This window comes from Leucopleurus acutus (assembly GCF_964270905.1).
Source record: "Leucopleurus acutus genome assembly, chromosome: 20".
Taxonomy (NCBI): domain Eukaryota; kingdom Metazoa; phylum Chordata; class Mammalia; order Artiodactyla; family Delphinidae; genus Leucopleurus; species Leucopleurus acutus.
In genome coordinates this window covers 14,636,056-14,651,668 of record NC_139162.1, presented here as the reverse complement: position 1 = coordinate 14,651,668, position 15,613 = coordinate 14,636,056, and the positions used below count along the sequence as shown (strand labels likewise).

The window sequence follows — 15,613 nt, the reverse complement described above, 5'->3', positions numbered from 1 at the left end:
AGAATGTAATTACTCATTTGGAATCTAATCACACAAATGCTTTATAATCATTCCCCTGGGATCAAATATAGGGGGAAACGGCATGTTTTTCTTAGTGACTTTAGTTTGGTCAGGCAAGCTATTTCCACTATAACACTGGGCCTGCTACCCCTGATGTGTTGTTCTCATCTTTCAGAATTTCTCTGGCTACTTAGTATTATTACCTTACCATTTGGTAAGAGAGTCAAACCATAAGCGTATATGCAAACTTCCAATGTTGATCTTTGTAGCGAAGGTGGAGGTATTTTTTTCTAGCTCTCAGCCAACAAAGACATTGATAGAAAAATGGGATGATTATCTAGCTTTGCACTGGTGCCAAAGGGAACATTTATAAAATCAAGTACATGAAAACCACATTTATGTAATGTGGTTTTTGAGAGAAATAAGGAAGCTGGGTTGACTTTTAGGTTCCAGTAGTAGATCTCAGAGTATCCCAGACCACAGGTATTCTGGTGCGTCATTATAATTGCTGTGCTGTTCTTGGCTGTCCTTGTAGTGCTTCTGTTCTCGGTAGCTCCGCAGGGCCAGCACCACGCTGGCGCCATACATCACCACCAGAAGACAAGCAAAGGTGGCTGCTGCTCCATCAGTGCCTGCCAGCTGGCAGTTCATCCAGGTGAGACCCCTGCGGGCATAGACCCTCTCTCTTGTCCTGCAGGTGTCTGTGGCATTGATCCGCAAGGCCGCGTGGAGGTAAAGGCCGATGCCTACGCAGTAGCCCAATGCCGCGAGGAGGCTGAAGGCGGCCTCAAAGAGGAGCCACTTCCCCGGCAGTTTGTTTAGACTCTTGGCTCCTTGGAGTAAAACACCCAAGGTGAGGACACCCAGCCCCAGAGAAACAGCCATGCCGCTGTATATCAGGGGCGCCCGGAGGATCGTGTACTGCTGGTCCAGCTGCCGAACCTGCTCCAGCTCAGTGCCCTCAAACGGTGAGTAATAGCCGTTCCCAAAGCCACCGCCGCTGGCAAAGCTGGCACTGAATCCAGCAAGGACAAAGTAGGAGGCCACGATACACATGAGAACCATCCCATTCAATATCACCTCCACTATCTGTATCACACCTAGGAGGAGAGAGATTGGGAATTTAACACTGACATCACTTACCCAGGAAAGCTCTCTAGGTCAGGCAAGAGAAATACCACCTGATTGTGAGGACACGGTCAGACTCAACATTAACATCCTTGGTTTTTGTTTTTTAATACTCATGTTTGAAAATCAAAATGCCACTGTGGAAAAACTTTCGGCCGTTACTTTAAAAACTATACATACATTTACCATGTGACCTTGCAACTGTACCCCTGAACATTCATCCTAAAGAAATGAAAACTTTGGTCTACACAAAAACATGTACACAGATGTCACAGTAAACCCTAATGCTCTCCAATGGGCGAATGGTTCAACAATCTGGTACAGCCATCCCCAGGGGAAACTCTACTCAGCAATGAAAAGGTATGAGCAGCTGATACTCGGAACAGCTCGGATGGATCTCAAGGGATTCATGATGAGTGAAAAAAGCCAGTCTCAAAAGGTTACATACTGTATGATTCCATTTACATAACAGTCTCAAAATGAGAACAGATTAGTGGTTGTCAGGGAGGAGTGGGATTGGGGGAGCGGGAGGGGGATGGGTGTGACTATAAGTGGGGAGCGTAGGGAAGTTCCAGTGATGGAACAGTTCTGTAGCTGATTGTGGCAGTGGTCACACGAATCTACACAGGTGATAAAACCGCACAGACCTACACTCACACAGACATGAGTGCGTGTAATACTGGTCAAATCTAACTAAGCTCTGGAGAGTGTCAATTTCCTGGTTGTGATTTTGTACTATAGTCACCACTGGGGAAAACCAGGTTAAGGATACACAGGATCTCTGTTCTATATTAGCAACGTTTTGTGAATCTATAATTATTTCAAATTTTAAAGTTTAAAAAAAATCAAAATGACATAAAAGGGCATAAACTGAGAAAAATCACCCCTGTCCCTGTCCACCCTGTTCTCTACCCCCAACCACTTTCATTATTTTCTGATATAACTTCCCAGCGTTCGTTTATGCAAGTAAAAGCACTCAAATCTGAATTTCATCCCCCCTTTCCCTGCTTGTGTCACAGGGAGGACACCACACACACTGCTCTGCATCGTGCTTTACTCTTCCTGGAGATGTTTTCAGATCAGCTCCTACAGTGTCCACATGCTCTGTTACGTGGCCTCCAAGCCCGCTGTGTGGGTGGACCAGTCTATTCAGCCAGGATCCTACTGCTGGATACTTGGCCTGTTCACTTGGGGGGCTTCTTACAAGTTTAAGGAACCCACAAATGCCATGAGGCAGTGGAAGCCAAGAGGTGAATGGAGATGAACGTCGACTTGTCCAAAGTCACCTTTCATTTGTCACTGACAGGGGCCCCAGCCTCTCGTTAGGCGTCTTCCTGGGAGAAGGTCTCTTGTTGTTCTCTCAGGGGTCAGAGATGAGAATGAAGAGAAAAGCATATGAACCTAGAGTGGGAATGCCAGGCTCGCCTCCCCGCTCTTTACTGCCTTGTGACCATGCCCAAGTCACTGACTCTAAGCCTCAGACACTTCACCGGACAAATGAAGGTAATGCCTCCCTGTCTTATCCCACAGGGCTGGGATGAGGCCCAAATGAAAGCAAGTATGTGAAAATACCTGGAAAATTATAAAATGTTATACAAGTGGACGGTGATGCTACCCAGTAACATATATAAAATGGAAGGAGAGGGGACTTCCCTGGTGGCGCAGTGGTCAAGAATCCATGTGCCAATGCAGGGGACATGGGTTTGATCCCTGGTCTAGGAAGATCCCACATGCCGCAGAGCAACTAAGCCCGTGAGCCACAACTACTGAGCCTGTGCTCTAGAGCCTGCATGCCACAACTACTGAGCCCACATGCCACAACTATTAAGCCCACGTGCTGCAACTAATGAAGCCCGGGCACCTAGAGCTTGTGCTCTGCAACAAAAGTAGCCATCACAATGAGAAGCCTGGGCACTGAAATGAAGAGTAGCCCCCGCTCGCCGCAACTAGAGAAAGCCCGTGCGCAGCAATGAAGACCCAATGCGGCCAAAAAAAATAAAATAAAGGGGATTAATAAGAGATTTAAGAAGAAAAGGGACAGGGACTTCCTTGGTGTCCAGTGGGGAAAACTCCACGCTCCCAATGCAGGGGGCCTGGCGTTCAATCCCTGGTTGGGGAACTAGATCCTGCATGCCGCAATTAAGACCCGGTGCAGCCAAAATAAATAAATAAATATTAAAAAAAAAGAAGAAGAAGAAAAGGGACAAATTTATGAAAAGCATGGTTTCCCAGAAGTCAGGAAAACCCTCTGATACACAAGGGGGTACCACAGCGTTTATAAACTGGGCAGCTAAAGACCAGTATGTCTGATGTACTTAGGCAACAGCTACTGAGCTTGCTGATTCCATCTCCTGCTGGGCCCACACAAATTCCTAGGAGGTCCACGGAACGCAGCAGTTACGGGCTCTGACAGTTGAGAAGCTACATTCCTCTAATTTAAATCTGAAAATAACATCAGACCAGAACTGCCCACTCTCCTCCCAGGCACCATAAGCTACTGGCTACTCTCTCCCTACAAGCAGCGCAAATTAATTGACCCAGACATCATTCTGATTCCCGGGGAGTAGCTATCTCCCCCACCCAACACCTTTCTCTGCCTTGGTTTTCCTTCTGCATGCAGTTAATCTCTCACCCCCTGAAGGGAAGCAGGGATACCGTGCTACTACAAGATGTGGGCAACCTGAATGTTTCCTTCTGGGACAAGATTCTGCCAAAACAGCAGCAGCATAATCCACGCAGCCCATATCTGCCAGGCTGAAATGTAATATATCTATTGATAGATCTTGTCAACCACTCCACTGACTGCAACAATCAAGAGGAATAATGGTCTGTTGCTGGGGCCAATGATGAAGAAATATGGCCACTGGATATTATCAGAGCACCAGCCAGGCCTGACCTGGCTTTGCTGAAAACATCGAACAGGTTCAAGTATTTCCAAGCATGTTGTTAGTGCAGAAAGATTCACAGACATCAGGAGAAAAGAAAAGAGTGGCCTACTAGAGCTAGCGGTTTATCCCTATGGAGGGATAAACTGTAGAGGGAAGTGGAAACCGAAACAGACAGGAGATTTTTATTGTAAAATAGCATCTTTCTGGGTGAGGCTGCTTTTGTGGCTGATCATTTAATACTCTGCTTAACTAAACATCTACTATCTGCCTTTTCACTGTAAATGTGAAAAAACTGAGGAAAGCAAATCAAATTAAAACTTTTTTTCTAAAATAAGACTAAGACATGTGCAGTCAAGTCTTACATAAAATGAAAAAAAATTTTTAATTTTCTCTCCAGAAGCAAATACTGTTAATACATTCTTATATATTCTTCAAGAAGTTTTCTAATCATATACAAGCAACTATATGTATTTCCTTTTGTAAACCCAAATGGAACTCATCTTTAAAATGTGAAAAGAAAATAATATTATAAACATATTGTAAAGAGAACCATCACCTCCAAATTAAAATTTTTCTTTGGATTTTTATTGGAGTCACGTAAAGCAAAGAACATATTCACTTGTACCAAGAATATATTATAATGGGCCATAAGTCCTAATTTAACATGCAGTAAGAACCCATGAAGTTGTCTGGCCAAAAGTAGCATACTTATCCTGGGAAAGATTTTACTTTCTTTAATTTTGGATGGATCCTGAATTCCAGATGTTGGGTTGAATTCGTCGTACAATGGTACATTTACAAGAGGTACAAAACACTTATTGAGCTTTCAAGCCCATTGTAAGGGGCTTGTTAGAATACCTTCTTTGCAACCCAGTGAATTAATCTGATTGCTCTTTCCTCAGCCCACGTCTCCCTCCAGCTTCCATCTTACAGCAGCAGTTTCCCAGGCATCCCCATCCCCTGCCATCCAGAGCATTAAGGAAGTGAAGGAAAAAATTCGAGGCTAATCTGCTTAAGACCGCTGTGTTTAGAGAACTTCAGGCCGAAATGTTTTTTCATGTCTGTGTGGCTTTTCGTGAACTTTGAGGATAAGGTTCTTCAAATTCACTTGGTTATCTCCCTTTATTCACTCAAGAAGTGCATTTTGCTGCAGCATATGCCTTTTCCTTGTGGGTCTTGGGCTCTAGTTTTGGTTGTTTTTTGTTGTTGTTTTGTTTTTGTTTTTTAAAGTAATTTTGGTTGGTCCCTTGCCAACAGAGGGCTCCAGGACCAGGGTTTATTACATCAGGCAGTGCTGCTCTATGTACCCTGGAGCTAGGCCCAGCAAACTAAAATTGGTCTGTTACTTTCCAAGGGTTGGCAAGTTCTGCAACAAAATATTCCACGAAAGACAGTGGTTCAGAGTAACTTCCATCACTTGAGTTTTTCGGAACTTTTTAATTTTTTTGCAGTACGTGGGCCTCTCACTGTTGTGGCCTTTCTCGTTGCGGAGCACAGGCTCCGGACGCGCAGGCTCAGCGGCCATGGCTCTGCGGCATGTGGGATCTTCTCGGACACGGGGCACGAACCCGCGTCCCCTGCATCAGCAGGCAGACTCTCAACCACTGCGCCACCAGGGAAGCCCCGGAACGTTTTAAAAAGCCTAAAACTCCAGTATTTCCGCAGGCTTCTCTTTCAGCTTCCTAACCTTTCGGTAACCCCTTATGGCCAGCACGGCCCCCAGGGCAAAGACCCCGATGCCCAGGGCAGCAAAGATTCCAGCACCTATGTCTCCCCCATGGAAACTGCAGCTGAAGCCACTGTATCCTTTCCTCTGGTACAGCGCCTCCCTCTCCTTACACACGGGAGAGGCATAGGCAGCCGAGAGGTAGTGGAAGTAGAAGTACAAGGCTGGGATGTATGCCCCAGCAATGAGCACGTCCAACAAGGCTTCAATCACCAGCCATAGGGGGCAATGCCACGGGACCCGCAGGACGCCCATGGCGATGAGGAGGCAGCAGAAGGCCATGAGGGCTCCGCTGTAGGCCATTGCCACGGTGACCATGGGCAGCTTTAGCTGGTAGAACTGGACGTCCAGCTGCTGTGCTTTCTCCCCGTCAGCACCATCGAAACCACTGTAAGCCCCTCCGTACTGGTAGTAGTAAATGCCCCCCAGGCTGGTGATGCCCGTGTAGCCCCCTGTGGAACTGTAAGACACAGAGCTGCAGGCCAGGATCAGCAAGTTCAGGAGAACCTCCAGCATTTGGCAGCAGGCTGCAAAAGAAGGGTGTGTTACCATTTTGAGAGATGCTACTTTGCACTTGGAGACTTCTACCTTGAGGCTTATCTTCCCCGTGGCAGCTCACACCACAGCCAGCTCTTTATTCTGCCCCCTGCAAGGCCTGAGCAGCCAAAGCTACATGATTAGCATTAGATGGTAGCAGGGAACTGTGGTCTCCAGAAATGATGTCAGAGGTACTTTGGACTGAAAAGGGTAACTCTCAGAAGCGCAAAGCAGCCTGCTCCAGGTGGGCTGCAGGACGATGAGGGCAGAAATCAGGCCAGTGAGCAGAAAGAAAGATGTCCTTTATGGAAGGCAAGAACATTCTCTGCCCTAGCCCTTCCCTGCCAAGAAGACTGAAAAATAGTTATATCCTCTTTAGACATGTTTTGTGGCCATCTTCAGTTTGAAAGAGGAAATTTCTCCAAATCTGAAGGAACTTATAGTGCTTAAAAAATATAATGACGTTAGAAAAAAAGCATGGAAGTTATCCATCACAATGTTAACCGTGGTTCACATATATTAGGGATAGGAAAGGTTAAGTTAATTAAACCTATAAGGCTTACTGAATTAGAGAAACATAATTGGTTTTACTGTTCTTAGACTTTAATTCAATAAGTATGTTTTAAAGTTTAATTTTGTTTTCTTTTCGTTTCCCTAAAGAGCAAATCTGGGCTGTGATATTTTCCCAGGGCTGGATTTTTTCAGCACCCTTGGCTGCTTTATCTTGGACGATGAAAGAGCCCCAGATCTTCCACCAAAGCTGGCTACTTTCCTTAAAGTCAGTTTTACTGTTATATAACTTATACACAACAAAATGACCTGCGTTAAGCAAACAGCTTAGTAAGTTTTGACAACTGTGTATGCCATGTAATCATAATCAAGACATAGACTGTTTTCATCCCCCCAGAAAGTTCCCTAGTCACCCCTTGTGGTCAACCCCTCACCTTCCTCCTCAGGCCACCACTGATCTGCTCTCTGTCATTAGGAACTAGGTTTGTCTTTCTCGAATTTCATGCAAATGGAATCATACAGTTAATGTACTCTTCTGTGTGTTACTTCTTTCTCTCAGCATAATATAAAGCTGGGTGCTTGTGAGCTGGGAGTTGTACGTGCTGACATAGGCTCAGTCCCATAAGCACTGAGTTAGGGTATTAAATAAGCATATAAAAGGGGGAGGGAGAATGCAAGTTGGGGGGCAAAACCCCCACCACTGTCCCTCTGAACCTTTTCAGTGTGGTCACAAGTCAATGCCACTGGCAGTGAGAAGCCATCTCAAAACCTAAACCTCCAGGCTCTGAGTGAGAGACAGCACCACTGACTATAGAGATTACAACGTTTGGAGAGAGAATGAAATTAAATTTTTTTAAGGATGGTTTGCAAGTAAGGGAAACATCAAGCCCTTGCATGAAGCTGAATGCAAACATCACCCTTTTTTTTTCTCTTCACAATTTCCTTGTTACACTGGCCTAGCTCTCCTTTTACAATCTTCTCCATCATGATTTGAGCACCAAAGGTCTAAAGAAAGAGGAAAAGGACAAAAGGGAAAGGGGAAGCTGCTCCAAATGCAAATCATCGGAGGGAGCCAGGAGGGGAGCAGGCCATGTACCTTCTCCCCAGGGAACTTGTAATTCCTCACCAGTCCCTCCAAATAATAAACCTATAACACAACCTATATATGACAGGATTCCTAGTGATTTGATATGCACGTGTGACGTCTGTACTTGCTGTTTATCTGATCTTTATCCTCAGCCTTTAAAGATTTTAGTAGCTGAGGAGTCTTGCCCGTAACCGTGAATTCGGGGCTTATCTACTTTTGTCAGTGTTCCACTGAACTTCCTAAGGGTGACTCAGCCCAAACTGCAGGGTCTCCCTAGGAAGTTAGAGAGAGCCACAGCTGCCTCCCATTTTTGCCAGTTTGCTGGAGGAGGACATGATTTCACTGATGAGGAAAAGAAATCACAAAAGATCTACTCTAAGACGAGGCTGAAAATCTTCAGGTGACCTTTACCCAGGTGTGAATTTCCTGTCTGAGACAAGTTCCCAGTGTTTAATGGCTGTTGCTCTCAACACAACACAGCATTGTGTATTTATATGGGTCCCTGCGTGTCCAGAGATCTTTATAAGCCCTCATTTGTTAGCTTCTGACTGCTGAACTATCCTTTCACTATCTTGACTCAGAAACCCAACATCTAGGCCCAACCAAACAGCCAGAAGCAATCAAAGCTAAATCAGGGGCCTCAAGCTCTGCCCTCTCCTCTTGGTAAATCAATCGCTGAAGAAGAATACCTCTAGAGAGAAACCTGTTAAAGAGCGTCTGGCTTGTTCCTATTCTTTATATCATCGAGAAAAGAAGGTCAAGCACGTAAACCACTTCAGGCCTTAGAGTCAGGCTCTAACTTTCAATTCCAGCTCTTCCACTTAACTGCTGTGTGACTTGTATAACTTACTGTACCTCTCTGAGCCTCAGGAGTTGTTGAGAGAATTAAAAGCAACGGGGTGTGCCAACATACGTAAACTAGAGTGAGGATTCTTGTACCTGGATTGCCTAGAGCTCTTCCCTGAAAGTTCTACATAATCCCATAATAATTTATCTCATTGTAATCACTCTAAGAGACATCTTCAGGGGCTTCCCTGGTGGCACAGTGGTTAAGAATCCCCCTGCCAATGCAGGGGACACGGGTTCGAGCTCTGGTCCGGGAAGATCCCACATGCCACGGAGCAACTAAGCCCGTGTGCCACAACTACTGAGCCTATGCCCTAGAGCCCGCAAGCCACAACTACTGAGCCCATGTGCCACTACTGAAGCCTGCACACCTAAAGCCTGTGCTCCATAACAAGAGAAGCTACCGCAATGAGAAGCCCGCACACCACAGTGAAGAGTAGCCCCCGCTCGCCGCAACTAGAGAAAGCCTGCACATAGCAATGAAGACCCAATGCAGCCAAAAATAAATAAATAAAAAAGAGACATCTTCAGGTATAAGTTCCATGATTTCTCCCCCTTAGGCCAAGAAGTTTTCCCCTCTTAGTCATAGGTAGCCGAGGAAAATTTCTTACCCAATCATGTGAGCCATAAGGGTAAGATTTTCTTCACCCTGACAAACCAGATTTTCTTCATTGTTGGCAAGGCCAGGCCTGGTGCTAGGATGGGAACTCTGGGAAACCACATTTGGAGCTGACATATGATATTATGTAAGTGTTCGTCATACTGTGGATTCTAATAAGTGTGGTTTTTTGTTTTTGTTTGTTTTCAATGAAATAGAAGTTACTGCCCTTCGTAGGTGATGGCGTGTTGTTTCATGACGTGTGTGTGCACATGCGCGCACATGTGAACTTGTTCTTAATGTGAAACCTATTTCTTACTGTGGGTCTCAGTCAACAACATTTAAAAGCCATGATGGCAGGTTTAGGCATCAGATCTCCTGTCCTGTGGCATGAGCTCAACCTGGCTGCCATCTCCGGTGATCTCTCTTTAACTCGGCCTGCCTTGCCAGAGGGGTCCCCCTCTGACAGCCGGCAACTCAGAGCTGGCTCTGAAAACTGCAGGCACGACTGCCTCACCACATCCGGGCCCGTCCGAGGAGAAACACGGGAAACCTAGCTGCCCCTTTCAGATGTTCCTACCCTTCTTTAGAAAGTGTGAACTTCACGCCATTATGAAAACGAAAATACGAGGAAACCAAAAGGGAAGTCGGCTTGAATTTTTGCTCCATCATCTTGGACCCCGTCCAGAACCACCAGCAACGGTAAGTAATTGGTCAAACTGCCTTCAAAATGGCTCACCTCTCGCGGTGCACAGGTATCTGCACTTGTGGCATTCCAGGAGCCCTTCAGCCTCTGACTGGTAATATTCCACTTCCTGTACTCCAGGCCTGGGGGTCGAAAGCGGATATCTCCCTGAAGTGGGCTCACTATAATCAAACACACATGTGGCCATTAGCGGGCTTCAAATTCAATAGCTTGTTCAGCATTAGAATTCTGGACACCTCACGCTGGGCTCAGACATTAAAGAATGCACAGAACAGAAAAGCTGCCACAGATTTCATATTCCAGAGGATTTTCTGGTTTATTGGCTATACAAGGCCTGCAAACACTTGGCCCAGTTCTGCTAATTAAGCACGTCACTTATCTCAGTAATTCTGAGCCCCGCCTCCCATGCTGGCTTGGCCTGCGGGGGAGGGTGTGTGTGTGTTGCGGGGGATATCTAACAGGTAGCTGGGAGCCACCTGGGGGAGCTTTTCAGTTCAGTGAGGACTAGGCCCTCTTCAAAACTAGTTTGCATTCACAAGACTGATGCCCAGGCTGGCATTCTCTTCCTTCCCTTGTTACTTTGGAAAGAGTTGAATCCACAATCATTCTCTAGGCTATGGGTGGTACAGACAACTTTGGACATATTCACGTCTCTCCCTCTTCCTCTGCCAGCCCTGGAATATTCTGTTCCTTCTCCTCACCACCCGCCCCCCCGCCCCACACCCTTCCCTATCACTTTATCCAGCACATCCTGGGCTTTGTCCAAGATTCAGTGGTGAATGGTGGGGGCTGCATTCTACTAGCTGGGCTCCAGGGATCCTTCTAGAACATAGATCTCACCATGTATTTTTTGCATTTGAAATCCATAAAGTCCAAACTTTAAGCACAGCAAGGGAGGGCCCGTGCTCATCTCTCTCCACTCACAACCTCATGTTCACAGACCCAGCCATAGTGAACTGCCGCTCTCCCCGCCCCAAAAGATGACCTGCATTCCCATGCCTCCAGGTCACCGTGGAAACTACTTCTCTGCTTGAGACAGCCTCTTGCTCCTTCTCCAGAACGCAGCTTTGAGGCTATCTCCTCCAGAAAACATTCCAGAGCCCAGTCAGGGCCCCAGTTCTGTTCTCTTTGTGTCTGTCCCCCCGGGGGGGGGGGCACGTTTCACAGGTGCTGCAAATTGGTCTGTTTACTTGTCAGTGTCCTGTGGACACCGTGAGTAGATCTCTGTAGTTCCTGGCCCTACCTGCCATCCATTAAATACATGCTTATTATGTGGAGGAGAGACAGAAATAAATTGCTCTTGGTTTTAAACCACCAACTGTGAGCAAAAGAAGCAAAAGTATTCCCTTCACTAGCTTTGGGGCTTGGCAGGGGTGGGGACAGGGGGGCCAGGACACCAGTTTAGAAGGAAACCTAAACATGAAGCTCTGGATTCTCCCAGGCCTGGCAGTTGCAATGCAGTGTGGCTTTAGGCAGGGAGACAGTAGCCAGTGCCTGTGACTGTAACTGGGCACACCCTTTGTCACAGTTTGGCTAGTTAGTTCTAGATAATGTAACATAAACTCAGGATAATAGCTTTCCCGCTGTGTGGACACACAGAAGAGAGACTGGGCTTAAGCCTCCAAGTTCCATAGCAGAGAGGAGCCTGGACTCCTCCTAGGGACGAGGGCAAAAACCGGAAGGCAGTCATCACTCCAGTACCTGCCTGTCTCCTTCTTGGCCTGGCATCTAATATGGGCATTCAGTAATATTTGTGGAGTTGGATGGAATGTGCAATGGAAAAAAGACCACTTCCCTAGAGGGGGAGTGGGGTCTAGGACCACCACCTCTCTCTCCTTCCATCCTTACCCTCTCCCAGCTCACAGTCTTCCAGAACGTCATGATGCTTTCACCCCACAGGCCTTATGGGAACTCTGTTCTACAAGGTAGTGATGGCAAAGTTTGTTCATTCAGGAGGGTGGGGTCTGAAACAATCATGGGATTTGAATGAGGCTGCCCAGAAAGACCTCACTGACAAAGGGGGAAAAAAAATCTCTGCCCTTTTGTGCAGAGTTTTAGGTACATTCAGTTCTTTGGCTAAAAGTGTATCTTCTCCCAGCTGTCTGGTTTTGAAATGCATATACCCCTGGAAGGGATTACACATTAAACTATTAGCTTTTCATTGGTCTTTTATTAGGCCCGGGCCTCCAGGGAACGGGACTTTGGGGAGGGCTGGTTGTGGAGCACAGGACAAGGGTCTGAAGCCCCAAGGGGCAGTCCTGTGACCACATGGGTGGGGGTCAGAGAGGGGCCTCAGATTAACCCAACCCACCCAATCTCCTTCCCACCCTTTTCCTTTCTAGTCCTGAAGTCTTCTCTTCCTTTTTACCTGGTCCCCGGTCCTTCCACTGCTAAAGGGGGGGTGGGGGGCAGGGGGGGTGGAGGGTGGAGGGAGGTGGGGGGTAGGTCTCTGCGTTGTTCATCAGGTTCAGGTCAAGGAGTGTGTGTGTGTGGGGGGGGCACTGTAAGGTCTTCCTTCCCTCCCAGGTCACCTCTAAGAGCTCAAAAGGGAAGAATGACACTTCCTTTAAACCAGCTTCCCAGGACAAGTAGCCGGGACAGCAGAACCGCGCAGACTGGCCTCAGACCCAGGCTTCCTCCGGAACGAGGTAGAGGGCCCTCACTCCCCACCTCACCTTTCTGGTCCTCGGCGTCCGAGGCCCTCCTTCCGCAGGGGCGGTGGCTCCGCGGTTTCCCAAGGCGGGGGCCAGAGGGGCGGGGCCCCGTCCCAGGTCGGCCGCCGGGGTCCGTCCCGCGTCCGACTCTGGCGGGATTGTTCCCAAACTCTTTGTTCACCGCCACGATGGTCCCCGGCCCTGTGTCTGTCCTGGCGGGGTTCCCGGTCCCTCCCCCTATCCCGGTCCTCGTCCTTCCGCCCGCCCCCGTTTCTCTCCCTGCGCCGGTCCCCGGCTCTGTCCCGCTGTCTTTCGGGGTGGCGTTCTCGGTCCGGGCGGGGGTGCCGGTCTGGGTCCCGCTCTCTCGGCCGGGCCCGGGACTCGCGATTCCCCGACGTATGTTGTTCCATGGCTCTGTTCCGCGTCCCGCCCCTGAGCGACCCGAGGGCAACAATCCACAAGTTTCCCCGGCAGGTGGCCAAGCCTGGGGGCGGGGCAGGGCGGGGCGGGACGGGACGCTCACCTGCGCGCACGCGCACTAACCCTGCTGCGGGCCTGGAGAGCGTTCACTTGAGCGCGCGCGCCGGCAGGAGACGCTGCTGAGCGCGGCGCGGGGTCTGGGCGCGCGTGCGCCTGGATGCGGTGCGAGCCTGGAGGGCCTTGCTGCTTTACACACAGAGGAGGGGACTCCCGCCCTCCCGCCGTGCCCTGTCGGCCCTGAAGTATCCGCTTCGCGACCCCTCAAGATGGGCTGCCTAGGGAACTGTGCTCTCAACTTAGCACCTTGGGTATGCTTCCCCAGAGTGTTCACCCATCCGCTCTCTCACCCGTCCGTCCACTCAGCCACCCAGCCGGCTCCCCAGCCACTGTCCGTCTCTTCCTCCCTCTCCTGCTATCCTTACAACAACTATGTTGTGGGGGACTTGAGGCCAGTTCATCCAAGAGTCCTGGACTCATAAATGTTTTTTAAAAAAATGATGAACCACACAGAATTGGCAGCCTTTTCTTTTGCCAAGGAAGGATATTTAAAAACATACAAAATTGCCGTCTATTAATGAATTCTTTCAACGAATATGTGTGAGCCCCTAGCCTAGCAGGCGCGGGAGATCCAGCAATGAACTCTCCTTGTACCGTGCGTCCATTCTACTGTGTGTGGAAAAGGAGAACTGGCAAGAAACAGAGAAGACGATTTGACGTCTAAATTTTAACGAAGCAGGTTTCTTTATATAGATCTGGGAAGGGGACATTTGAGTTGAGTCCTAGAAGAGAAGGAGGCAGCCTTGAGGAGAGCTGAGAGAATGTTCCAGAAAGAGAGAAACCCTGACTTATGCAGAGAGCTGTACAAGAAGGTCACTGCAATCAACTATGCTCCAAAAGTTTTTAAATGAAAAAAAAAGAGAATGTCACTGCGAGCAGAGTGAGGGGGCATGAGATGAGGCTGAGAAGTGGAGCAGGAGATGGTGTAGGGTCTTCATGGTGAAGAATCTTCATTTTCAAAGAGCAACAGGGAAATATTGAAGTGTTTTGAAACACTGAGTGGCTTGCTCTGATTTACGTTTTTAAAAAATAAAGATTACTCTGGCTTCTGTGAGGAAGATGGACTGCTTGGGCCTGAGAGCACAGTCAAGAGATGAGTTAGGAAGCTACTGAAGAAATCCAGGTGAGGGGTGATGGTGGCTGAGTTGATGGTGAGAAGTGGACAGATCTGGGTTGAAGTTTGGAGGAATAACTTAAAGGATGGGTGGATGGAGGTACCCTTTACTGAGATGGGAAGACTGGAGAGAACCAGGTTTGGGGAAACTTGGAGAGTTCCGTTTTGGATGTGTTGAAACCACACGACTCGTCCCACGACTTAATGAAGCTCAGGTTCTTTATGTCTCGGCACAGGAGGAATTCAGCGAGAGGCAAAGCGGTAGGTAAGATGTAGATTTGTTAATATAGGATGCTTGTGAAGGATACAGGCGAGCAGGCAAGAGGGCTCTGCCTCGAGAACTAAGTGGGCTACATATTTATAATCAAAGCAAAAGTAGGGAGGGAGAGAAGACTACCTTCTTCCTCATCCTTTGTATAAAGATGTTGCAGGAAAATGGGAGAGGATGGTCATGTCCCAGGTCTCAGGCGCGTTCCTGGGACAGGCCACCAAGTAAGGATCCTTGGCTTCGTGCAGGAAAGAATTCAAGAGCAAGCCATGGTAAAGTGAAAGCAGGTTTATTCCATAGGCAGAATGTAGTCCATCTCAGAAGGAGAGAGCAGCCCCGAAATACGGGCGGTTCGTTTTTATGGGCTGGGTAATTTCATAGGCTAACGAGTGGGAGGATTATTTGAACTATTTGGGGGGAAGAGGTGGGGATTTCCAGGAATTGGGCTGCTGCCCACTTTTTGGCCTTTTATGGTTGGTCTCAGGACTGTCATGGTGCCTGTGGGTGTGTCATTTAGCACATGCTAACATATTACAGTAAGCATATAATGAGGCTCAAGGTCTACTGGAAGTCAAATCTTCTGCCATCTTGGGCCTAGTAGGGTCTAACTAGTTTTTGTCATATCCTCAACAGCTATGTTATTCTTTTAAGGAGAGACGGAGTTAGAATAGAGGCCCAGGGAAAACTAACATTTAGAGCTAAAAAACAAGAGGATTAAGAAGTGAAGAGTGAGATAGGAGGAAACCGAGGTGGGTGGGGTCACCAGGCCTATCTGCTCAGACACCAACCCCCATCCCACAGAAGCACTCCTGTGAACTCCAACAGCTTTCTTCCCAGAGTGGAGAAGGTGGGGCCAAATCCTGGGACCTTCTACAACTATTTATTTGCACAAAACCCTGTTCTGAACCCGGAACAACTATGGCTAGAGAAGAGTTCTGTGAACAAGCAGACACAGGATGGTCCTTTCTCTCTCAGACCTTCCCTCTGGGCCTCTGGAACCTTCTTTTTGAGTAA

General features: G+C 48.0%; 1 protein-coding gene across 1 annotated transcript; it reads right to left on the bottom strand.

The window, feature by feature from the left end:
• Positions 1–368: 368 nt before the first annotated feature.
• On the bottom strand, positions 369–13,090 carry MARVELD3 (MARVEL domain containing 3; the record flags this gene model as incomplete). Its single annotated transcript, XM_082863066.1, has 3 exons — positions 369–1,100; positions 10,060–10,187; positions 12,702–13,090. The coding sequence occupies 3 exons, from the start codon at positions 13,088–13,090 to the stop codon at positions 463–465; spliced, it is 1,155 nt and encodes a 384-aa protein (XP_082719192.1). The 3' UTR covers positions 369–462.
• Positions 13,091–15,613: the final 2,523 nt, after the last annotated feature.